The sequence below is a fragment of the Engystomops pustulosus genome, chromosome 3, assembly GCF_040894005.1.
Source record: "Engystomops pustulosus chromosome 3, aEngPut4.maternal, whole genome shotgun sequence".
NCBI lineage: Eukaryota > Metazoa > Chordata > Amphibia > Anura > Leptodactylidae > Engystomops > Engystomops pustulosus.
The window spans coordinates 116,051,565-116,078,774 of NC_092413.1; the positions used below are offsets into that span (position 1 = coordinate 116,051,565).

At 41.9% G+C, this 27,210-nt stretch overlaps 1 protein-coding gene across 2 annotated transcripts in view; it reads left to right on the forward strand.

Annotated features, from left to right (window-relative positions):
• ASCC3 (activating signal cointegrator 1 complex subunit 3) overlaps positions 1–27,210 on the forward strand; it is a 498,380-nt gene that overhangs the window by 377,887 nt on the left and 93,283 nt on the right. For both annotated transcript variants that reach the window (XM_072141894.1, XM_072141895.1), the window contains exons 27-30: positions 1,202–1,368; positions 1,445–1,590; positions 2,343–2,463; positions 10,535–10,677. In XM_072141894.1, the coding sequence (XP_071997995.1) occupies positions 1,202–1,368; positions 1,445–1,590; positions 2,343–2,463; positions 10,535–10,677 (577 nt within the window). The remainder of the gene's footprint in view (positions 1–1,201; positions 1,369–1,444; positions 1,591–2,342; positions 2,464–10,534; positions 10,678–27,210) is intronic.

Genomic DNA, 27,210 nt, shown 5'->3' on the forward strand with positions numbered 1-27,210 from the left:
TATTAGAAACTTGTCTTTGTGGAAAGAGTTACCGTCATTTCAAAAAACTTTTGATATGTTGTAGGGCAGGTAATTTTAAGCCCTTTTGCAATTGGATTAATGACTGAATGTTGCTCCTTCCTCTTGTATTCTGCAGACTTCCCCTATTGTCAGTAATCTCTCTGATAACTGTTGCTAGGCACATTCTGTCTTCACTGAGGAGCTGACTACGGAGGGAGACACACCCCCTCTTTCTCCTTTCTCTCCTCTCTCTGCACTCAGCTGTTTACCTCATGGCTCCAGTACACCAGCACTCAGTCATGTGCTGACTGAGACCATAACTAATGTAGTAACAAAACAACTCCACTTATCTCTACCTGAGCTTTCCCTATAATTGTATATAAACAAATAACCCCCACAGACACAAGCTGCAGATCAATCACAATCTCCCTTCCCCCATTCCCTCACACTCCACAGCAGGAAATGGCAGGATAGACTCTGCAAGTCTTCATGCTGTCCCTTCATGTGCTGTGCTAACTTATATAAGGTACTTAGATAGATAGGTACTTAGATAGATAGGTACTTAGATAGATAGGTACTTAGATAAATAGATAGATATGAGAGAGATAGGTAGATAGATATTAGATATAAGATAGATATGGTGTCATTGGTCAGCAGCAGGCGCTTGTGATGAGGTGACAGGAGGAAGTCCCGCCCCTCCTTCTTGATTATAGTAGTTTATTTGAGAGCTGGAAACCGTGGTTGCTTTGGGCTAAAAAAAAGTACTTTATGAGGACTGAGAGGCAAAACACTTTGAGGAATGATTCCCAGGGACTCCTGGAGCAGAATTATGTTTTTTTTTTTTTTTGCTCAGATTGACGGTTACACTTTAAGGCCAATGTAGTGAAGCATCCTGAGGAGACGCTGGTGGTCCGCAGTGTCAAACGCTTGCATAATGGTCTACATGCTAGTTGTTTAGCTACAGGTTCCCATATGTTCAGAATTAACATAACGTGTCTATTGATTTTCATAATTCCACAACTTTTTTCTCTTAGTGGTGCAGTTTTGAAGTATAGAACACACACAAATTGTAACCTAATTAGGAGGTATGAGGACTGACATAAGAATATTAAGGCTTCCTCTCAATAGTGACATAGGAAACTTTTCTTGTGCTTTTGGACATGTGTAATTGGGGATTAACAAAGTAAGTCTATTTTTACAGAGTTGTAGAGTTGACCGGAGATGTCACTCCTGACATGAGGGCCATAGCTGAAGCAGATCTAATTGTCACTACCCCAGAAAAGTGGGATGGTGTCAGCAGGAGTTGGCAAAACAGAAGTTACGTGCAAAAAGTCTCCATTTTAATCATTGATGAAATCCATTTGCTTGGTGAGTAGCATTACATATTATGATATTTACATTGTATCTATATCACTCTAATATTGCTATGTTTTATTGTTTATAGGGGATGAGAGAGGTCCAGTACTGGAAGTCATTGTGTCTCGGACAAACTTCATTTCCTCACATACAGAGAAGACTGTGAGAGTTGTTGGTTTATCAACTGCTTTAGCAAATGCAAGAGATCTTGCTGATTGGTTGGGCATCGGCCAGGTAGAAAACATTTGTTTTTTAAAAGCTAAAGAATGATTTATCAATTATATCTATCTTTAAATGTGAAATGGGTCACAAAGTAATTGTAGAAATAGAAATATACCAAAAAAGAACAGAAGACCTTATTAATTAACTGTTTTTGGTTTGTAGTATCATCACATCCTACTGATCCTACTTGGCTTTGTCACCCTGTTTATGTACATTTTTATCATGTCTTTTAAGAGCAGGTAACTGTTCTTATAATAGAAACTGGCTCCATAGGTGTGACCTACATCTATGAAATATTTATGGCATAGTGTGTGGATGTGGCATAAATATACAAGATGGGAACCCCAATTGTCAATTACGAAGACACCATTTTGTATGATGGTCTGTACATAAAATATTTGTTTGTTATATACTACCTGAACAGCACATCTTTAGTTTGTTTTTTAGAACATATCCATAAGTTTATTTGTATTTAGACTTGCTTAAAGGGGTTGTTCCTTTAAAAAAAATTAGCAGATGGGCTGAGGAGGGCTTTTAGGAAACAAAAAACCCTTTACTCACACCTCTGGAGCCGTCGGTCTCCTATCCCAGCGCCTGATATGGTGCTGGGACATGGGGACGTAGGTGGTGAGCAAAGGTTTATTTATTGTTTTTTAAGCCGTCCTCATCCGACCTGCTAAATTTTTCTAATAGTCAGACAGCCGCTTTAATTTATGAAATAATGCAATGTCTTAATAAAGATAAATATCTTTTTTTTTTCTCAGATGGGACTCTTTAACTTTCGTCCATCTGTACGACCAGTACCTTTGGAGGTCCACATTCAGGGCTTCCCTGGACAACACTATTGCCCTCGTATGGCTAGCATGAATAAACCTGCATTTCAGGGTAAATGTTCAAACTATGCGTGTGATAGTGCACTTACTGGATGTATAATGATACAAGCTTTATCACGTCTAGCATATTCCTACACCAGACTCATAGTTACATCAGTTGTCTTCAAAATGTCTCACAATTGTCCCATCTGTGCCAAATTTGCATTTTTTCTGCAACATTTCCCAAACCACCCGATTCACTTCTTACTTCAAACAACTTTCTCTAGATTTATCAAGGAAATCCAGATGTGCGAAACAGATTATAAAAGTGCAACTTATAAAAACACACAAATTTAGGCAAAAATACATTCCAGTCCCACCCCAGTAATGTAGGAAAAACTGAGGAAGTAATTGCACCAAATTTACAACCTCTGTGCGGATTTTTAACTAAAAAGTTGCATATCCACTGCAGACTCCCATGCCACCCCTAAAACAATTTAACTGGAGTAAGATTCTGCCACATAATTCAATGCTTTAGTGAACCACTATCTATTCCCTATTTAATACAGCTGGCACTGTTGCATGCAATCTCTGCCCATCTATGCTGCCAGGGAAACATAAAGGATGAATGCAAGGAGAATCTACATCATCCAGGAGCAGTGTGTTGTTAAAGGGAACCTGTCATCAGGATCACACATTTATCCCACATATTATGATCTCCTCTCTGCTCTGCTTACTCTCATCCACCTTCCCTCATGAAGCCCATATCTGACTCTGTGTTCCAAGCAATTCTCTTTCACTCACGTCTGCAGGATTTAGGATGGGAGAAGGAGAGAGCTGGCTGACCAAAGATGAGATAATGTTGACAGACATATGGACTCCAACACTCCTGTGACTTGATACAGTTTTCTGGCAGGGAGCCAGGTCAGGATATACAGGAACGAGCCGCAAGAGGTGTATGAAGAGGGTTTTATCCAGTCCTAAACCCTGTAACTGAAAATACCACCTAAATGTGCGAAATGACACTTTTTTGCCATTTTGCGAAACACAAAATATTTTTAATAAAATGCGACCAAAAGGTCATACAGTCCCCAAAATGGTATCAAAGTAAACAACATCATGTCCTGAAAAAAATGACACCTTACACAGCTCCATACACTGATGTTGTAAAAAGTTTTTGCCTCAGAATATGGCAAATTGAATAATTATGGCATTTCTTTCCAGCTTCCCAGTACATGGCCTGGAATATTAAATGCCAACACTAGGAAGTACAATTTGTTACGCAGAAAACAAGCACTCATACAGCTCTGTACACTGGAAAATAAAATAGTTATGGATTTTTGAAAGTGGGGAGTGAAAATTGTAAATGCAAAAATGAAAAAGGGTTGCAAAATGGTAGTAAAAGTAATTATAAATGAGTATTAAAAAGGCTATCCACAGCCAGCCTTACTTGCTGATCAGTGGGGTCTTGGTGATAGGACCCCCACAGATCAATAGAATGGGGGTTAAATTTTCCCCCATCGCACCCTTCGTAGCCCCACAAGTCTGTGCTGCCCTGTTCATCTCATGAGCAGTTCGATGGGGATATATCAGACCCCCACTTTCTTGATTCGTGGGGGTGCCTTTACCAAGATCCCACTGTGGAAAAACCCCTTTAAATCAATCTTTAACGCAGCACCTCATGTATGTGAATGGTTTGCACAGATTCTTCCGCAAAATGGTTGTAAGTATTTTATCAAGACTGTTTAGAATGTTTCCTAATTGTACATTTAGGAAGTAAATGTACAATAACAATTCTGTGTGAAAGATGTACATAGAAAGTCTTCAGTCTTTTAAATTGTGGGATGGGAGGTTCCATTTCTCACTTTTCTAGGCCTAATGGATTCTAGTTATGCTCCTAAAGCAGATATACTCTCACCGGCCACTTTATTAGATACACCATGCTAGTAACGGGTTGGACCCCCTTTTGCCTTCAGAACTGCCTCAATTCTTCATGGCATAGATTCAACAAGGTGCTGGAAGCATTCCTCAGAGATTTTGGTCCATATTGACATGATGGCATCACACAGTTGCCGCCGATTTGTCGGCTGCACATCCATGATGCGAATCTCCCGTTCCACCACATCCCAAAGATGCTCTATTGGATTGAGATCTGGTGACTGTGGAGGCCATTTGAGTACAGTAAACTCATTGTCATGTTCAAGAAACCAGTCTGAGATGATTCCAGCTTTATAACATGGCACATTATCCTGCTGAAAGTAGCCATCAGATGTTGGGTACATTGTGGTCATAAAGGGATGGACATGGTCAGAAACAATACTCAGGTAGGCTGTGGCGTTGCAACAATGCTCAATTGGTACCAAGGGGCCCAAAGAGTGCCAAGAAAATATTCCCCACACCATGACACCACCACCACCAGCCTGAACCGTTGATACAAGACAGGATGGATCTATGCTTTCATGTTGTTGACGCCAAATTCTGACCCTACCATCCGAATGCCGCAGCAGAAATCGAGACTCATCAGACCAGGCAACGTTTTTCCAATCTTCTACTGTCCAATTTCGATGAGCTTGTGCAAATTGTAGCCTCAGTTTCCTGTTCTTAGCTGAAAGGAGTGGCACCCGGTGTGGTCTTCTGCTGCTGTAGCCCATCTGCCTCAAAGTTCGACGTACTGTGCGTTACCTTGGTTGTAATGGGTGGCGATTTGGGTCACTGTTGCCTTTCTATCAGCTCGAACCAGTCTGCCCATTCTCCTCTGACCTCTGGCATCAACAAGGCATTTCCGCCCACAGAACTGCCGCTCACTGGATGTTTTTTCTTTTTCGGACCATTCTCTGTAAATCCTAGAGATGGTTGTGCGTGAAAATCCCAGTAGATCAGCAGTTTCTGAAATACTCAGACCAGCCCTTCTGGCACCAACAACCATGCCACGTTCAAAGGCACTCAAATCACCTTTCTTCCCCATACCGGTTTCCTCCCACACTCCAAAAACATACTGTTAGGCTGTTTAGATTGTGAGCCCCATGGGGACAGGGACCAATTTGACATGCTTGTGAAGCGCTGCGTAATCTGTGTGTGCTATATAAATAAAGAATTATTATTATATTATTATTATACTGATGCTCGGTTTGAACTGCAGGAGATGGTCTTGACCATGTCTACATGCCTAAATGCACTGAGTTGCCGCCATGTGATTGGCTGATTAGAAATTAAGTGTTAACGAGCAGTTGGACAGGTGTACCTAATAAAGTGGCTGGTGAGTGTATATTTATCATATTAGACAAGGCAGAATTTATAGGATTACTGTCAATCTTCCAGAACGTCTTAATGCAGAGAACCAAGACGGTGAACAGAACGTAGCAACAGACAACACATTCAGTCCGCTACATCTTTAGACTCTAAGGCTTGTAGTTGAAGAGGACCTGTCATCCAAATTTTAGACACTAAAGTGAGCAGCTTCTAGTGCTTGAACAAACACCACAGTGTAAGAGTGATAGCGTTACCGGAAACCTCCGGTAAAGCTATCAAACACTGTGGCGTTGTACAGTGTTATTGTCGGACAGCTCGCAAAGCTAGGGGGTGGGGTTGGGCCGTGGCTAGGGGCGGTGACTGGCGTGCGGCAGTCACTGTCGGCCTATGGAGCGAGCGGGGCGGTCCGGGGAAGAGGCAGACCGCTTTGCGAGTGGTCCGATGATTACATTGTACCCTGCCGCAATGTTTGATAGCGTTACCGTAGGTTTCCAGTAACGCTATCACTCTTACACTGTGGTGTTTGTTCAAGCACTAGGAGCTGCTTACTTTAGTAAGCAGCTCCTAGTGCCGAAAATGTGGGTGATAGGTCCTCTTTAAGATGTTTTATGAATTTGCATAATATTGCATTATGATTAGATAGCTGTTATCATTCATTTATAGACCAGCGACATATTCCACCACACTGCACAATAGACATGAATAAAAATGGACCTGGTGTGTGATGTTAAATGCTTTAACCACAGATAAATTGGTCCTTGTTTGGATATTTGGGTGGTATTTATGATATCTCATTCTTAGAAGTAAAATTTACATCAAGGCCTGTAGTGGCCTGTAAAATGACTGCTTAGCTTTTCTAATTAGCCTAGTGACAGAGCTGGAGTATTGATGGCAATTTTAGACTGGTCCTGACTATTTCTATTATTTATATGCTACAGAACGCTATGTAAAAACCACTAATGAACAATAAATCAGGCTCTTGCTGTTTAATCGCACCTGTTCTAGGGGATGAAAGAAACCATTACATCTTATGCCTCCAGATTCTTCCAGGCTGTATGTGTATTTAATGATGATGTATTCCTGCCATCTCCACAGACTGGCTAGTCTATTTCATTATTGACTTTCCCTTGGGCGCAACATAAGTATTTACTCTCTAAACTGTGACATTTTTTACCCTGTTTCTCATGGTGTTTAGAGAAAAACATTTGCATCAGCTGTAAAGATGTCACATCCATTTTTGTGTTAGTAATATAAGCATCACAAGAATTTTCTTAGGCCCGCCTTCATAGGAAAAAGGAAATAATGTATTGAGCTGCCTCCTTTGACAGCTTGAAACTTAAAATGCTGCAAAATGTAAAAAATAAACAAACTTTACAAACCTCTATGTTTAGGCTGATATGATCAGGAAGATATTTAGACCAGTTCTGCAATTATGATTCGTTTAATAATTACAGGACAATCATGTTCTGGGACTTAGATATTCATCCAAAGTTTGTCATCCATACTAGAATGCTGGGGTCCAACTTTTGACACCCCAATTGATCAGCTCATGTTTTTGGCATTTCCCATAAGCAGTTATAAGACTACTTTTGTGTGAAATTGCATAACTAGCACCTCTTCATCACAACAGCACCACCTGAGAGAGGGGACCGCTCCCAGGGACAGGAAACCCAGCCCATAAAATTGTACCACCTTCTCCACTGCAGTATGGTTTTTCTGTCCCATGTGGAGACACAGTCGGGTCCTTAGTAAGGATCCCTTAAGATGCCTCCAATGGTCTATACGTAACACAGGGAGGGGGACCGGGAGTTCCCTGGTCTCCCGTCAAGGTTGTGTTGACCCCCTCCTTCTGTTGTGTCTTACCTGGTTGGGGGCTGTAGCGGAGCAGGGGGCTGGATGGCCACTCAATGTGTGCTGATCTGGGAGCTAGGGAGGACCTCTTCTAGGCGGCACCGTGCTCTGCCTCTATGCTTTTATGAGCGAGGCACTGCTCAGAGCCGGCAGGCCGCATCAGTCCCCCACTTCCGGTAGAATCTGGCACCGAACATATGGTATGAGATACAGGGTGATTCGTGGTCTGGCTTATAACAGATGTTTTTTAAATGAGGCCTCTCCTGAGTTCTTGTATTTTCAGAGAGGGCAAGCTACTAGTAGAAAAGTTACTAGAAAGTAAAAAAATAAGGCCTGTAGGATTTGTGAGACTTCTCTACCTCCTCATATGAGAAATCTACTTGTGTATCATGTGTTCAGGATTTAGTCACACAGGAATCTTCAGCTATGTTTGAATCCATGTGTACCTTTATAAAAGAAGAGGTCCTTAAATATTAAAGTATTTCCTCTCCTGGAACTTCCAAAGTGTATGGGTCTTATTCAGAGAATTAATTTAATGTGTCTACCGACAGTTCTTTATAAGATTAAGAACAAGAGGATGCAGGAAGACCCTTGTTCCCTGTAGAAGATGCAGACCATCTGGTAAACTGATTAGGTACACGATGGAGATTGACAAGCAGAAAGAACACCTTTCAGTCCAGGATGTCATGTTTCAAGATCTGGGAGAGAAACAAAGACATGTATTTCCCTTACATAAAAACATTTCCTCCTTAATTAAAGCGGAGTAGAAGAAGCCTGACAAAAGGGGGTTCATTCCAAGAGCAGTCGAGAGGAAATACCTATTTGATGAAAAAGAGACCGAATTCTGGGACAAGTCACCAAAAATTGATGTAGCTAATTCTAAAATATCAAAGAAATCTGCATTACTGTTTGATGACACTGTAGCATTGAAGAACCTTATGGACAAGAAGACTGACGGTCTCTTTAAAAGATTCTGGGCGGCTTCATCGGCAGCGTTCAAGCCTAATATTGCAGCTACCTGTGTGGCTATATCTCTGCTTATGTGGCTAACCCAGATGGAAGAGAAATTGAAAGAAGGTGCCCCTAGATAAGCTTTGTTGACAGATGTCATGGCAGCTCAGAAGGCCTCGGCCTTCCTAGCGGATGCTTTCATGGATGCCTTAAGACTCTCTGCAAGATCTTCAGCCTTAACCAATGAAGCTAGAAGAGCCATATGGCTAAAAAGCTGTAATGGAGACGTGGCATCCAAAAGTTGTCTGAGTGCAATCCAGTGTTAAGGGGAATATCTGTTCTGGACTACGCCAGACAAGAAACTGGAAAAAGCTTCTGACATGAAAAAGGTATTTCCAACGCATCAGGAATTTAAAAATTGGTCCTTTCGTGCCCAAAAGAGATATTTCGCTTCCCCAAAACCCTGAGATTTCCAAGAAGAATTGGGTAGTACCTTTTCTATCCCTTCCCCCACGATTCAGGACTACAATTATGGAATTATGACAAATCAAAGTGCACAATTAGCTCTAGAAGCCGAAGTAAAAAATCTACTTCAAAAATCCATGTTGGTGGAGGTTCCAATCCAAGAAAGGGGCCAAGGTTTCTATTCCACATTGTTCCTGGTCAAGAAACCAGGTGGATCCATACATACAATAAACAATTTAAGACCATTAAACAGGTATCTGCTAGTTGAAAAATTCAAGATGGAAACTCTAAAATCAATAGTAAATTTGCTATTCCAGGACTGTTTCATGGCATCAATGGATTTAACTCTAAAACATTTACAGTTCAGAGCAATGCCCTTTCGGATAGCAAACTAATTGCCGAGATGGCATCTTATATTCGTCTAATGCAGGGCCTATTTGTTCCCTATCTAGACGATTTTCTGCTGGTAGGGAATTTGGTAAAACCGGTAGATTCTCAGCTGTCAAGAGCACAGAAGATCTTGGAAAGGTTGTGCTGGATAATAAACTTTAAAAAACCCTCCCTCACTCCATCCACATCCAAAAAAATTTTTGGAATCTTTTTAAATTCCAGATGTCAGAAATTCTTTCTTCCTGGGGAAAAGATTCTGTAAATACAGATGGCATGTCTGTCTTAGGCCTCTTCATAGCAGCCTCTCCATCAGTTTCCTAGGCCCAAATTCAGAGTCTGCATCTACAGTTACACATGTTGAGAATGTAGATCAGAAAATATTTCTTCCTCCAGAAGTTCTGGATTCCCTGGAATGGTGGATGACAACAAAAAATTTGACTTCCCCGGAGAATGGAAAGGTCAGTGATATGACAATTCAAACCTCTGTTCCTACTCCTGAAAGTCTTGAAAAAATCAGACAGGATCCTACAAGGGTCATCCTGACAGCCCCCTTTTGAAGTAAGAGGGCTTGGTTCTGATGGAGCTATCGCTTACAGATCTTGGATTCTACTAGATATCCTGAATATGGGGCAGGAGCCAGTCTGTCATCCTCAGAGCAACAGACTTCATCTGAGGCCTTGCTCTTGAAAGGATAATTCTTTCTAGCAAAGGTCTGTTAACCTTTAAGATATACTTTAGGATCTGGAAAGTCTTCTTTTCATTTTGTGTGCATGAAGCCTTACTTATCCAGTGTAATTTATGTGGACTAGTTTAAGACTTGGGAGTCATACTTTAGACCACCAATTAGTTGATCTAGTTTATGACTGAATTTTTTAGTGCACAGATGGACTTTTCTGGCTAGGCCACATCCCTTTCCATCAAGTCAGAAAACCGCTTAAAAAACATGGTCTAAAACCCTCAATAAATGTGGCGCATGGCATTTCTGATGCAAATTACTCCAGAATTCTGGCATAGACAGGGGCACTATCCCAGGTGCGGTATTGTTAGGTCTAATTTTCACATTTTTATTGAAAAATATTTTGTCCAGAGTCAATGACTTGTGTATTGTAGTGCAATGTACTTCAGGCCTAAAGAAGACCTGTCACTAAGAAAATAATGCCAAACGATATACCTCACTCAGTTTCACTGCGGCCCTGATCAAATGACTAAAGGTACTAATACTATCACTTTTGTTACAGCTATAAGAAGTCACTCCCCTGCCAAGCCTGTACTCATCTTTGTATCATCTAGACGTCAGACTCGACTCACTGCTATTGATTTGATTGCATTTCTTGCTACTGAAAATGATCCCAAACAGTGGCTCAACATGGATGAAAGGGAGGTATGTGATTTTCCTATAAGTAATATATTTCTTGAACATTTTTGGTTTAACCATTATCCGTATTTTTTAGTTATTTTCTACTAGAACCCAAAACTTCCCATTCTGTCTTATGGCCCGCTTTATTGTCTTTGAATGCTATGGTACTATTTTAGAGTCAATAAACATTTATTGGAACGGTACAGAACATAACATATAAAGCTTATGACATGGACAATCCAAAACAGTCATGCAATAGAACAGCAATGATATAATCGGATGACTTGTGTCCCAAAACTGTGCGCCTGGAGAGGCATGAATCTACATAGAGTAAAATAAGCAGGCTGCATCTGACAGATCCAAGTCATAGCAGTAAAACAACGAAACTAAATAATAAAACAACAAACAGAAACATCCACACACTCTTACATACAACAAGTAGTGTAAGGATAAAGACACGTACATGTTATATTGGGATCAGTATAGATGACAAAGTGAGGGAGGAAAGTTATAGAAAAGAGAAGGCATTCTGCAAGGATAATGCATATGCGCAAGTTAGGGAACAATTCCGGATGAGACCCATGCAGTGAGAGCGGGTGTGTCTTTAAAGGCCAGCCACGTGGACCACGTGGTGTCGAACACTGTCACTTTGCCATCATCTATTGCCTTAAGCTCTTCCATCCTTTGGATATGAGTCATAGCAACTACCCAATCAGCTCTTGATGGAGGCGTGATTGATCTCCAATGTCTACGTATAATCTGATGTGTGGCAACAAGAAAGTGCCTTAGCAAATCTTTTTTAATTTTGGAGATGGGACCAGGTAATGCGGAGAGCAGAGCCTGTTCCGGAACGAAAGTCAAATGGGACTTAGTTAAGGCATTGTATAGTTGATTGACATTGTGCCAGAGGGGAATGATTAGAGGGCAACTCTACCATATATGCAGCATTGTGCCAGCTTCATTTTCACATCGCCAGCATTGGTCCGAGACCTGAGGGTAAATTTGCCTCAATGTCACTGGAGTACGGTACCAGCATGAGAGGAGCTTAAAATTAAGCTCCTTCAGTTTGCAGCATGAGGAAAAGGGCATTCGTCAGCGTATATACCTTATACCACTGGTTCAATGAATGGTATGGTACTATTTTAAATTGTGCCAAAATGGCTCAGTGGTAAAAGATGAATCTAGTAGCCATTGTTTCCTAATGCCCTTGCACATACAGGCAGTCCCCAGTGACTGTTTGTTGGACAAAAGATTATCAATAAAGCTTCATTTCAGACACCTTACAGCTGATCATTGCAGTCTGGGACTATAGTAACATCCAGAGAGCTTCACCAGAGGTCACAGGGGTCCGTCTTTAACTAGGGGTCGTCTGTAAGCCGGGTGTGCTTAAGGAGGGGGCTTTAGTAGTGTGCTTTAGTAGTAAGTATTGTAGATTATGTGTTCTTACAGGTAATGTACCTATTATACAAACCAATATATTAATCATTTAAAGATCTATAGGGCTTGGTTGTTAAATTGTTTTGCTGGAAGCCTGGAATAATGCAGTTTACCTTTCATATAAATGTTGTTTATCAGTCTTATTTCATGAACAACTTCTCTCAGCTGACATGTTGTATTAGAAGAAAAGTGAAATTAAAACTTAAAACTTCTTACATGTTAAAAAGCAAAGACCTTTTTATTAATTTTGGTTCTCTTGTGCTGCTAACCGCAGTCCTGCTGCTGGACCTTCCAATAGTGAAAGTTTTTACTGCCTCCAGCTGTGCATGTGCAATCATTAGCATCCGTGCTTTGCTATATTTATGGTTATCTGCTCATAAATGATGGATTTTGTATTCTATGGAGTACTTTATTAACTTGACTGAATAGATGTTTTCTTTTTGCTTGAATAGCATAAGACTAGTCTTCTGTTGGGAAGGAATAAAAGTTTTGCCAATTTAAAAACAGAAAATATTTCTAGCCATTGATATACACTCACCGGCCACTTTATTAGGTACACCATGCTAGTAACGGGTTGGACCCCCTTTTGCCTTCAGAACTGCCTCAATTCTTCGTGGCATAGATTCAACAAGGTGCTGGAAGCATTCCTCAGAGATTTTGGTCCATATTGACATGATGGCATCACACAGTTACCGCAGATTTGTTGGCTGCACATCCATGATGCGAATCTCCCGTTCCACCACATCCCAAAGATGCTCTATTGGATTGAGATCTGGTGACTGTGGAGGCCATTTGAGTACAGTGAACTCGTTGTCATGTTCAAGAAACCAGTCTGAGATGATTCCAGCTTTATGACATGGTGCATTATCCTGCTGAAAGTAGCCATCAGATGTTGGGTACATTGTGGTCATAAAGGGATGGACATGGTCAGCAACAATACTCAGGTAGGCTGTGGCGTTGCAACGATGCTCAATTGGTACCAAGGGGCCCAAAGAGTGCCAAGAAAATATTCCCCACACCATGACACCACCACCACCAGCCTGAACCGTTGATACAAGGCAGGATGGATCCATGCTTTCATGTTGTTGACGCCAAATTCTGACCCTACCATCCGAATGTCGCAGCAGAAATCGAGACTCATCAGACCAGGCAACGTTTTTCCAATCTTCTACTGTCCAATTTCGATGAGCTTGTGCAAATTGTAGCCTCAGTTTCCTGTTCTTAGCTGAAAGGAGTGGCACCCGGTGTGGTCTTCTGCTGCTGTAGCCCATCTACCTCTAAATTCAACGTATTGTGCGTTCAGAGATGCTCTTCTGCCTACCTTGGTTGTAACGGGTGGCGATTTGAGTCACTGTTGCCTTTCTATCAGCTCGATCCAGTCTGCCCATTCTCCTCTGACCTCTGGCATCAACAAGGCATTTCCGCCCACAGAACTGCCGCTCACTGGATGTTTTTTCTTTTTCGGACCATTCTCTGTAAACCCTAGAGATGGTTGTGCGTGAAAATCCCAGTAGATCAGCAGTTTCTGAAATACTCAGACCAGCCCTTCTGGCACCAACAACCATTCCAACGTTCAAAGGCACTCAAATCACCTTTCTTCCCCATACTGATGCTCGGTTTGAACTGCAGGAGATTGTCTTGACCATGTCTACATGCCTAAATGTGATTGGCGCCATGTGATTGGCTGATTAGAAATGAAGTGTTAACGAGCAGTTGGACAGGTGTACCTAATAAAGTGGCCGGTGAGTGTACATCTTACAGAAATGCATTAGAAATGGTAGAACCTATATATTAGTGGAAGTCAATAGCAGTAACTTGTTACTTACAGTTCTATTCTGCCTTCCAGCTATCATCATAGCTGCAAGAAAGCTACAGACAGTGAGGTGTAGGTGCAGGTGTAATTGGCTCAATTAATTGCCAAGTTTTTCATAGTCATCATAGAATAGGTTCTCCTGCTCAAGACTGAAATAGGGTAATGATTGGCCTGTGAAAGCGACTTCTATTTCAGCCGTTCAAATTTGCCCATGATGTACATGGTTTAACTAGCCAGTAAAAGCAGTTTTACAGTTCCAAAATCAATGTGTAGGGCAACTTATAAGATTATGAGACATCCACTTCCTGTTCCCCAATGAACTGTGAGTTTAGAGAAACTTCAGTTTTTATCTTTGTGTAACTGAACCTCATTCACTATACTTAAATTGCTTCCTTAGCCTACGTGGCGATGGTATTAGCAGCTGCAGGAGAACATGAATGGTCAGATACAGGTTTTCTTGGTGAAAGAATGAGACTCTGTCTTACAAAGGAGATGATTTGGCAAAACAAATCACCTAAAATTATATGGGTTTCAATACCACTTTAAAAAACAAACACCTTACTTAAGCGGCATATGAGCGTTGTTGATGGAAGAGGTCTTAGTTGATGAAGAAAATTATAATGCACCTTCGTGTTTGGGAACAGTCCCTCGTAATTGTTTTTATGCAGTGCTGTTAAGCAGAAAAGTCACTGGTTGCCAATAATGTCACATATCCAAGTGCTGATCTACCAGAGCAGCTTGCTTAATATATTAATTCTGTTTTATCGCCAGCGTTTGCATTTAGCAGTTAGCATTAAACGCCAGCATGCCTGGGCTCTCATGAGAGCCGGGATTTTATGACAGAAAAGTGCCTCATAAAAAGTGAACACTTAATTATGAGAGAGAAGTTTTTACTTCATTTAACATCTGTTACAGATGTGATGTTAGTAAATCTCCATGTTAAAGACTTGTGTTTCTTGGCACATCTTAGTTACACTGGGCATTGCAAGCAATCAAGGGGCATTACTGAGTAGCATATGGTAAGAAGCTGATGTGCCCTGAAATAAGAAGACTAATAATTAGAGTTCTGTAAAAATAATGCAGAAAACCAACAGCAGCCACCATAGATCCGCTCCTAAAAGGCCTGTGCACTTAGCATCTTGAAACAATATATCACACTCAAAGGGACAGAACTGGGCTACACAATCTGTTAGCTCATTCTTGTCCAATCTGGTCTTGTCTTTTCTTTTGGAGCAAGCATTGTCATCATTGTGCTGAATTATACCCTGCCTCGCATGGTTTTCAGACATGGGGTAATGTATCTACTGAGATGGAATCTCATCCTTTACAAAGGCTTTTCTTATGCACCAATAAATTTTAACATGTTAGAAACATACGCAAATGGTTCAACATTTCACACATGCTCCAAGGTGGGGGCATGCTACTACTCAGCTTTGAAGGTTCAATTTGTCATAAAAGCACAAGAAATCCTCCTTATTGTGCTCTTGAATTGCAACCACAGTGCTTTATATAAAGAAGATGCTAAACTGGTCACACATTGCAAAAAAAATTCTTTTATAGGAAAAGTTTTTCTGAATTGAATTTTTATAGTACAATTTCCTTAAAACACATTTCCCATCATGTTGGCAAAACCCTATGAAGAATATATTTAACTGGATCTGCAATTGATATTTTGAAATAAAGTCATTTAAAAGGGGTAAAGGGGAAATCAACTTAAAGGGGATGGGGAGAGTTGCAATTTTCCCAAATAACCTCACAACGTTGTATAGGAATTTATATGATTTCCTGAAACAACTTTACCTGATTTATAGCTGCACGTCTTTAGATTTTTTCAGTTTCTATCCGTGTACAGTCTTCTTAGTGCATCATAACCACTCAGAACTGTCCAATTATATAATACTAACGTAATAGAAGGAAGATGCACTGGAAGGTGAGTCACCATCACTAGTGCATTGAGAAGCTCATTTACATATTCGCAAATTAAATAGATTTTTTTGTAAACTTGTAACCTATAATGTACTGCTCCCAGGTCCTCTACCTTTTCTGACAAAGCTCTGCTCTGGGTCCTGATGCCAGCACATCGAACCAGCATGGGACATAAAGCAGAGCAACTTCAGGAGAAGACCCAGGAGTAATAAGTACTTGTCAGATGTTCTGTACTGCTTTTGTTTTTTTCTACCTTCCCTGGGTCCTGATACCAGTGCATATAACCAGCGTGGGACAAATAGCAGAGCAGCACATGGCGGAGAGAAAAAAATGTCTGCTCTGATGGTATTCAGAATGTTGTCTGCTCTTGGGGTCTCTTGTCTTATTATTGTCTGCTCTCGGATATTGCTGTGTGCTCTACTATTATGGTATGCTCAGAATGTAGTATTTAGTTTCTGGGGTGACATTTAATGCTGTTCTGTGGTATTTATACTTTCTGTGGTTAAATTTTTAATGTACTGTGGTATTTGGAGCATCTAGGGCAGTGATGGCGAACCAAAGTGCCCAAACTGCAAACCAAAGTCTACGCTATCATTGCAGAGTGCCAACCCGGCTATTTAGCCTAAAATTACCGACAATCCCCCTCTATAAGGGACATATAATAAAGTAGTATCATGACCATTACCAGTACAACATGATAAATACCGCCATACTTATAATAAACAGACCAATATCACCAATAATATCACTAAGCATGAGCAAATACAGTGAGGAGCACTACCCCCATCCAGTGAGGAGCACTACCCCCATCCAGTGAGGAGCACTACCCCCATCCACTGAGGAGCACTACCCCCATCCACTGAGGAGCACTACCCCCATCCAGTGAGGAGCACTACCCCCATCCAGTGAGGAACACTACCCCCATCCAGTGAGGAGCACTACCCCCATCTAGTGAGGAGCACTACCCCCATTCAGTGAGGAGCACTACCCCCATCCAGTGAGGAGCACTACCCCCATCCAGTGAGGAGCACTACCCCCATCCAGTGAGGAGCACTACCCCCATCCAGTGAGGAACACTACCCCCATCCAGTGAGGAGCACTACCCCCATCCAGTGAGGAGCACTACCCCCATCCACTGAGGAGCACTACCCCCATCCAGTGAGGAGCACTACCCCCATCCAGTGAGGAACACTACCCCCATCCAGTGAGGAGCACTACCCCCATCCAGTGAGGAGCACTACCCCCATCCAGTGAGGAACACTACCCCCATCCAGTGAGGAGCACTACCCCCATCCAGTGAGGAGCACTACCCCCATCCAGTGAAGAGCACTACCCCCATCCAGTGAAGAGCACTACCCCCATCCAGTGAGGAGCACTACCCCCATCCAGTGAGGAGCACTACCCCCATCCAGTGAGGAGCACTACCCCCATCCAGTGAGGAGCACTACCCCCATCCAGTGACCAAATAGCAGGGGCAATATGAAGGATTGTTGAATTCAATTCGGAGGGGGGTTTGTAGGGCTAAGTGTGTGTTGTGGGGTGAAGGGTGGGAGCACTGCATAGCAAAGTTACAGGGAACCAGGCAGGCGAATTTTCAATCAAATCACCACATATGTTACATGTTTGTGGCCATATATATCTACCTCCCTTGGTCTGGAGCTCTGGGCACCTGTGCCATGCTGTCAGTGAGGGCAGTGTAGTGCTTCCTGGCATCACTGGCAGCATGGCACAGCAACAAGGGATCCAGCCAGGGGCAGTAGATTTGTGACCATGGGAAGCTGGCATACAGGGCAGTTTGGGACACTAAACAATAAGGACCTGTAGTTGTTTAGTGTCCCAAAGCTGCCTGCTGCCTGTGTAACACACACAGAACAGCTGCTGCTTCCATGTACTCACCGGGCGTTGTGTAAGCTCCGGATGTTCTGCCCTCATTCTCACGGAGTTCCCGGCTGCAGGGGAGGAGGGGGAGGGAGGGGAGGAGGGGGAGAGAGTTGAGGGGCGGGCACTGACTTGCTCTGTGTCTAAGGCAGCACTTGTGAGCACAGAGCAGGTCAGATGCAGACTACAGTATGAGAGATCACTGAAGCTCTCGGCAAGCGGCAGATTTTCCTGCATTGCCTGAGCTGCAGTGATTAACAGGGAAATGGAACAGGAAGATGGTACGCGTGCCCACAGAGAGGGCTGTGCGTGCCCTCTCTGGCACGCGTGCCATAGGTTCGCCACCACTGATCTAGGGTGCTGGTTACTGTTATGGCCGCTTAAAGGGGTTATCCGAGACCTGAAAAAAAAAAAAAGATAAGTGGCCGGAATGGGGATGCTTAAAAAAATAAACATTTACTTACCTTGGTGGTCCCTCCTGGTGTTCTGTGCCCCCATCTCTCCCTGCCGTGCCCCTATTTGTTTACAGTGGCATGAAAGCTGTGCTGATTTTAACTCGTCATACCCATCCAACCATTTGGGGATGGGTGGACGTGACCACTCAGAAGTTGAACTCGGGAGAGGCGGCGGCATGACGCATCGGGAGGGACTGCCGAGTTAATAAAATGTTTATTTTTTTAAGCAGCCCCATTCCGGCCGCATATAATTTTTTTTCAGGTCTCAGATAACCCCTTTACAGTTAAGCCGAATGACAATGCAGCTTTAGGACAAATAAAGGTTGTCTACCCCTAACCTAAATCTTTAGATCAGAAATAAAACAAACATTTAATCGTTTCCCTGTTAGGAATTCTGGAAATTTTGTTGTGTTATTGGCCAAAGCAATTTTTATTGCAGCTTAAAGAATTATACCCATCCCCATCAAACCACATATTTTCTGAAAGCAGACACTTTTGCCACTTTTAAAATTTGCATTAAGGATTTAATAGACATAGGCACCTTCATGCAATTTTGAATCAAAGTGTAAAATTGTATTTAAAATATGCATAAATATGCCCCAAGTGGAAAAAACCTTCAAACCTTCTAAATGTAGTAAATGAACGTGTGTAAAGTTCATAGGTAAAATAACCAAAAATCTACTTTTCAGCTACAAATTTTTTTTGTGCAACATATAGCGGTTAAACAGATTAAAATGTAAATTCACCTCTAAAACCTATATATTTTTTGAAAGCCGACAACCTGATGATTTGCATTTGCCTTAACAGATGACAACCCATACCACCCTCATGCAAAAATGCTACAACAGCCATGTTTGGTTGTAATCCAAAACATACAAAGTAAAAACCTCATATCCTGTAAAAATCTTTTTTTTTGTTTTTCAGAAAGCACAGCCTACCATTTATACAAAATAACTTACCGTAAATACTTGGGTATAAGCCGACCGAGTACAAGCCGAGACCCCTAATTTTACCACCAAAAACTGGGAAAACCTATTGACTCGAGTATAAGCCGAGGGTGCAGTATACAGCCACTCCCCATGTAGTATACAGCCAGCCCCCATGTTGTATACAGCCAGCCCCCATGTTGTATATAGCCAGCCCCCATGTTGTATACAGCCAGCCCCCATGTTGTGTACAGCCAGCCCCCATGTTGTGTACAGCCAGCCCCCATGTTGTGTACAGCCAGCCCCCATGTTGTGTACAGCCAGCCCCCATGTTGTGTACAGCCAGCCCCCATGTTGTGTACAGCCAGCCCCCATGTTGTGTACAGCCAGCCCCCATGTTGTGTACAGCCAGCCCCCATGTTGTGTACAGCCAGCCCCCATGTTGTGTACAGCCAGCCCCCATGTTGTGTACAGCCAGCCCCATGTTGTGTACAGCCAGCCCCCATGTTGTGTACAGCCAGCCCCCATGTTGTGTACAGCCAGCCCCCATGTTGTGTACAGCCAACCCCCATGTTGTATACAGCCAGCCCCCATGTTGTGTACAGCCAGCCCTCATGTTGTAAACAGCCAGCCCCCATGAGGTATACAGCCAGCCCCCATGCCTTCCCCCATAAAGTATACAGCCTGCCCCCATAAGGTATACAGCCTGCCCCCATAAGGTATACAGCCTGCCCCCATAAAGTATACAGCCTGCCCCCATAAAGTATGCAGCCTGCCCCCACAAGGTATACAGCCTGCCCCTATAAAGTATACAGCCTGCCCCCTGCCAAGCGTATAAAAAACTTAATACTCACCCTCCGGTGTCCGGATCGTTGGCGCGGGTCCCGATCTTCAGCGCGATGCTCCCAATCTTCAGCGTGATGCTCCCGATCTTCAGCGCGATGCTCCCGATCTTCAGCGCGGTACCAGGCAGCGGCTCCTCTTCTTTCTTCTGTAGCCGGCAGATCGCGTCCATGCGCGCACTATGATACCGCGGTGTCGCGGCTGATGACGTCATAAGCCGCAACACCGCTGCATCTTATTGCGCGCCCGCTGGCAGATCGCATGGACGCGATCTGCCTGCTACAGAAGAAAGAAGAGGAGCCGCCGCCTCCTGGTACCGCGCCGAGGATCAGGAGCCTCGTGCTGAAGATCCTGACCTGCGCCAATGATCCGGACACCGGAAGGTGAGTATTGCGGTTTTTTTTTTTCTTGACTCGTGTATAAGCCGAAGTCAGGTTTTTCAGAACATTTTTTGTGCTGAAAAACTCGGTTTATACACGAGTATATGCGGTATATCTGTGATAAAATGCAGAAATAACATGAAAATTCTAAATATCCACTGTACAAAGCCAGACTACTTATATAAAGAAAATGTACTTGTTTAAGATGTGAAGAGTTCATACATACCCCACATGTGCATATTTACCAAATTCTGCAGGGAACACTGCAAGAATCTCTCTCTGCACATGTTTCTTTCTCCTTTCTGCAGCCAGGCAGCTAAGATGCTGGAGGATGTGGCACAATTCAGAGGGCTACAACTTTGGATCTCCAACTTAAATCACCCCTTTTAGATGAACCTAGGATTGTGCCTTCTAGCTGCCAGGAGTACCGGAGATATTAACTGTTAAATTGACAGATACACACACATATATAATATATATATATATATATATATATATATATATATATACATATATATATATATATATATATATATATATATTATAGAGAGAGAGAGATACACACATATATAGATACACATAAATACATATTATCACTCAATGAATATTTTCTATTCAATTTGTAACTCATTTAAAAAAAAAAAAGTATCAGTTTTCAAGGAAAACACAGAGTTGTCTGGGTGACCTCAAAGTTTGATATATTGTACTCAAAAGTGAATATCTCTGGATCTCTGGCACCTAGAAACACACTCCTAGTTTTTGTTCTACTTTACTTTTTCATATGAAACTATTTCATTAGTCTACAGCAGGGGTCTCAAACTCGCGGCCCGCGGGCCAACTGCGGCCCCCGGGACAATATTTTGCGGCCCCCACCTGGAAAAGCACCGCCCGCCGTGTATTCATGGCGGCGGTCGGGTCACGCTGCATGGAGAGGGCTCACGGGCTGAGCCCTCTCCATAGCCGGTAAGTCTTTGCTGCATATTGCAACAAAGGCTTACCGGTAACACCCACGATCGGGCAGCGATCCGTCTCCATGGTAGCCTCGGGTCTTCCGAAGACCCGAGGCTATTTCGTTTTAACCCCTTCATTACAATGTGCTGATAGCACATTGTAATGAATGAGGAGGAAAATCCCCATATACTGCCATACTGTAGTATGGCAGTATATGATAGGATCGATCAGACAACCTAGGGTTAAAGTACCCTAGAGAGTCTGAAAAATAGTATAAATAAAAATAAAAAAAAGTGTAAAAAAAAAAATTATAATAAAAAAACATTACATTTCAAATCACCCCCCTTTCCCTAGAACTGACATAAATATAAATAAACAGCAAAAATCATAAACACATCAGGTATCGACGCGTCCGAAAATGCCCGATCTATCAAAATATGATAACGGTTTTTACAATGCGTTTAACCCCGTTACGGAAAATAGCGCCCAAAGTCGAAAATGGCACTTTTTTGCCATTTTGAAAAATATAAAAAAATCTATAAAAAGTGATCAAAAGGTCATACAGTCCTAAAAATGATATCATTGAACATATTATCAAATTTCGCAAAAAATGACACCACCCACAGCTCCGTACACCAAAGTATAAAAAAGTTATTAGCGCCAGAAGTTGGCAAAATCAAAAAAAATAATTTTTGTACAGGAGGTTTTAATTTTTGTAAATGTATGAAAACATTATAAAACCTATACAAATTTGGTATCCCCTTAATCGTATCGACCCAAAGAATAAAGTAGACATGTCATTTGGGGCGCTCAGTGAAAGACGTAATATCCAAGCCCACAAGAAAATGGCGCAAATGCATTTTCATTACATTTGGAATTTTTTTCCCGCTTCCGAGTACATGGCATGTAATATTTAATACCATCACTATGAAGTGCAATTTGTTACGCAGAAAACAAGCCATCACACAGCTCTTTACGTGTAAAAATAAAAAAGTTATAGATTTTTGAAGGTGGGGAGTGAAAAATGGACATGAAAAAACAGGAAAGGGCCCGTAACCGGTTAATCCGCTTCCCTCCGGTACTTGAAGATGATGAAGTCGCCGCTCTGAACGCACTTGGTGCAGGTCAGAGCGGCGACTTCATCTTCTTCGATGGGAGGGACACGGGGAGGCAAGTACCGGGGGGGGGGATGGAGTGTCCCTGACTGGGCTCAGTGCGGTAGGAGCTTGGGACCCCTCGGTGCACAGGACACGTTCATAGAGAGAACACGTCTCCCAGCTCGAGGCTTTCCTTGCGCTGGGAGACGCCATGACATTTGAATCTGAATAATGATATTTTGTAAGCGCATTTTGTGTGGAAAACTTGATGCGGCCCAGCCTTACCCAGAATCTACCTCCAGCGGCCCCCAGGTAAATTGAGTTTGAGACCCCTGGTCTACAGCCACTTAGGTGCCACCCTGTATATGATACGTTACAGTTAAAGGACCATACATAATTTCCCCAAGTTCATATGAAAAAGTATTCAGCACATGCAGCATTGATCAAACTCTACTAATTTATTATGTTATATATATGGAGCCAGTACATTTTGTCCACCAAAGCCCTGATTTGGAAAGTCCCCTTCTACCACTCCAAAAGATGCCATTTCAGAAAAGACAAAATTAATAAATCTGGCTAAAATAATCTTTCAGCATGTTACGAAATCACATTGGTGGCATCCATGACCACTACTAATTCCCATAACAAATGTTGTGAAAAGCCATTTGTTTAGAATGTCAAGAACAATGATGGTTAACTGCATACTGCAAAATGCTATAATTTAGGAAATAGGTGGAGGTGCTGTTGTTGTACCCTTTTCATATATCTGTGTAATGTGATATTTCCATTTTTAATCCCCTAGCCTACGTAGCCATTTTTTATCTACCTGACACAGAATCTGACATGTCTTTATAAGTGGTAATAACTTTAAAACGGTTTAACATGTGCAGTGATTTTTGAGATTGTTTTCTTGTGGCACATTGTACTTCATGTTAGTTAAAAAAAAATGTTGGTGATCTTTTATGAAAAAATTGATATTTGGAAAAATTGTTGATTTTCGAAATTCTAAATTTTTTACTTTTCCAATACACAGTCATAACACCAAAATAACTCGATAACTAACATTTACTGAATGTCTGCTGTATGTTCATGGCGTTTTATGGGTCCTCTCAGTTTTGTAGGATGTTATGAGGCCTAGAAGTTTAGGTGTGATTTTTCATTCTCAAAAATAATTGTACAGCGTTCAAGTCACTTTGAGAGGACTAAATAATAACACCACAAAGAAGAGGAAACAAAAAAATAAATGTAGAAAGCATAAAATAACACTTTAATAGAACAATTAGAAAAAAAATCCATTTAAAAAGATAACATACATAGAAAAAAGTCTACCAATGGTCAAACTGACTAAATATTCATAATAATTAATCACAGTAATATAGAAGGTATAGTCTTCAGAACCAGTCAAGATATTTGCTTACAAAATAATATTGCATATTACCCAGCGGAATAACAGAGGACAAGGGACACATACATATATACAGACCAAAGGTTGGATCCAACCTTACACGTGTTTCACCTTGCTTTGTCAGGAGTATGGAGGAAAATAATATCAATTCTGGTTTAATATTTTCTGCAATTATTTGTGGTCTGTTCACCTTACCATAAAAATATGGATTACTACAATTACGGTGATACCTTTTATATCAGGGGTCCCCAAACTACGGAAACGTCCGCTCGAGCACTATTATTGCAGGTGGAGCGATGTGGCCGGGAAACCACCCCGGCGCACATCGCTCTTTGAACCTGCATGCGCGGCCGCGTGATGACGTCATCAAGCGGCCGCGCACCTTTTCCTGTCCGGCAGCCGCAAGAAGAAAGAAGACGCGGAGGCCAGAGGTAAGTACAGGGTTTTTTAATTTTTTTTAAGCAGCAGTAAAAACATTGTGCCAGCGGGGGGCCCTATTATATGAAATAATTCATTATGGGAGCATCATATAAAATAACTAATGGTGGGGGCAAATAATAAAAATAATAACTAATGGTGGGGGGGGGGGCATATAAAATAACTAATGGTGGGGGAAAATAAAAAAAATAATAACTAATGGTGCCTGGACATATAAAGCAACTAAAGGTGGGGGGTATATAAAATAACTAATGGTGCGGGGGGACACACACATATAAAACAACTAATGGTGGGGGGGGCATATAAAATAACTAATGGTGGGGGGGCATATAAAATAACTAATGGTGGGGGGGCATATAAAATAACTAATGGTGGGGGGCATATAAAACAACTAATGGTGGGGGGCATATAAAACAACTAATGGTGGGGGGGGGACATAAAATAACTAATGGTGGGGGGGGGACATAAATTAACTAATGGTGGGGGGCATATAAAATAACTAATGGTGGGGGGAAGATAAAATAACTAATGGTGGGGGGCATATAAAACAACTAATGGTGGGGGGCATATAAAACAACTAATGGTGGGGGGGCATAAAATAACTAATGGTGGGGGGCATATAAAACAACTAATGGTGGGGGGCGAACATAAAACAACTAATGGTGGGGGGCATATAAAATAACTAATGGTGGGGGGGGGCATAAAATAACTAATGGTGGGGGGGGGGACATAAAATAACTAATGGTGGAGGGCATATAAAATAACTAATGGTGGGGGGCATATAAAATAACTAATGGTGGGGGGCATATAAAATAACTAATGGTGGGGGGGGACATATAAAATAACTAATGGTGGGGGGCATATAAAATAACTAATGGTGGGGGGGGGACATAAAATAACTAATGGTGCAGGGGCAACATATTCAATAATTAATGGAGAGGGGTCCCAGTATATTAATAATTAATTGACCCAATTAATTAATTCATTGGGCCAGTATATAAAATAGTTCAGAAGGGGGTGCAGTATATTAAATAATTAATTGAGGGGGGGGGCAGTGTATTACAGATGCGGTCACAGATGCGGACCCCTGTTTTATATAGTTTTTCAAAATATATTTTTACAATTTAGTGAAAAAAAAACATATATGGAGAAATTCTCATTTGTTTTTGTCTATTTTGGGTTGACAGAGCTGGTTTATGGCTTATTTTTTATGTGTTGAGTTGTTCTTTTCAGTGGTACTATTTTGGCGCACATAACTTTTTTTGATCTCTTTTTGGAAAATTTTTGTGAAGGGATTTTATGAAGAATTTACATTTTTGGCAAGTTGATTTTTTTTTACAGCATTCACAAGTGTTTTTTGTTTTGTTTTTCTACTTTAATAGAGTTGTATAGGAAATGGTGGTATTTAGGGTACTTTTACTTTATTTAATTACTTTTTATTCAAAAAACTTTATCAAGACAAAAGACCTTGTCAATCTTAGACCAGCCAACCGACTGCGTGAAAGCTACTACGAATATGGGGATAAATGCGGTTCATGGCTTGCAAGGACACTACCTCCAAAGGCTCCTCGCACACATGTTCTTTCTATTATCTCAGCAGTTCACTTGCCACAGGGTATAGTGGATGAATTCCGAGACTTTTATAAACGACTCTACAACCTAGATCACACTACCCAACAACACCCTCGACCCAAACACATGAAAATTGAGGAGTACCTATCTAACCATGGGCCCAAGCCTATATCAGAAGAACATTCTGAGTCACTAGAACAGGATTTCACTGAACATGAAATTAGAAGGGTCATAAAAGACTTGAAATCCGGTAAGAGTCCGGTCCAGATGGCTTTACGGCACGGTTTTTCAAACTGTTTGGAGAGGACATCACGCCTATACTCCTACAGATATTCAATGCAGCAGCAAGTGGTACTCCCTTCCTGACCCAATCCCTACAAGCAATTATCACAGTCCTACCCAAACCAGGGAAACCCCTAACCACATGTGGGGATTTTAGACCTATATCACTACTAAATGTGGATGTAAAATTGTTTGCAAAAATGATAGCCTACTGCCTCCATTCTCATATCCCAAATCTCATACATTTAGACCAAGTGGGCAGGAAGGGAGGCAAAAGATAACACGGTGAAAACGATCTCCCTGATAGCGAGAGCGCGAGCAAATGGTAACAAATTATGCCTTCTCACAGTAGATGCGGAGAACGCTTTTAATAGGGTGCGATAGGAATTCCTAATGGGAGTTCTTAGGAAACTCTGTCTAGGCCCCAAGATCTTGCAAGCCATATTGGCACTATATCGTGACCCCACAGCTTTAGTCCGAGTTAATGGTACACTATCGGATCCACTTCGTATCACAAACGGGACGAGACAGGGCTGCCCCCTATCCCCCTTTCTTTATCTTCTAGCAATGGAACCCCTGGCAAATGCTCTGAGATCTAACCCTGACATTCGTGGCCTCCTAGTGGGCGGGAAACATTGCAAATTATCATTATTCGCAGAAGATCTACTATTATACATCACATCCCCGAACACGTCTTTACCCGCAATATTAAAAGAATTCAGCTCCTATGGAGAGGTGAGCAATTTTAAAATCAATACACATAAATCGGAACTTCTAAATGTCTCCCTCCCTGCAATTGAACAGGCATGGCTACAAGCTAACTTCCCCTTCAAATGGGCAACTGAATCTATACATTATTTGGTACACATATCCCCTCTGACATGACCTCGCTTTTCGACCTCAATTATAAACCTATGCTTCGGACTATTGGAAAGGACCTAGAGAAGTGGGCACAACTCCCCTTATCGTGGTTTGGCAGGATCAACGTCCTGAAAATGGATATACTACCTCGCATCCTTTATCTTTTCCAAACTATACCCATCCCCCTTCCTAGGTCATACTTTGATAGACTCCGACGCATAACTCAAAATTTTGTATGGCGGGGCTCGCATCCACGCATCAGGCACACAACTCTCACACAACATAAACTTGAT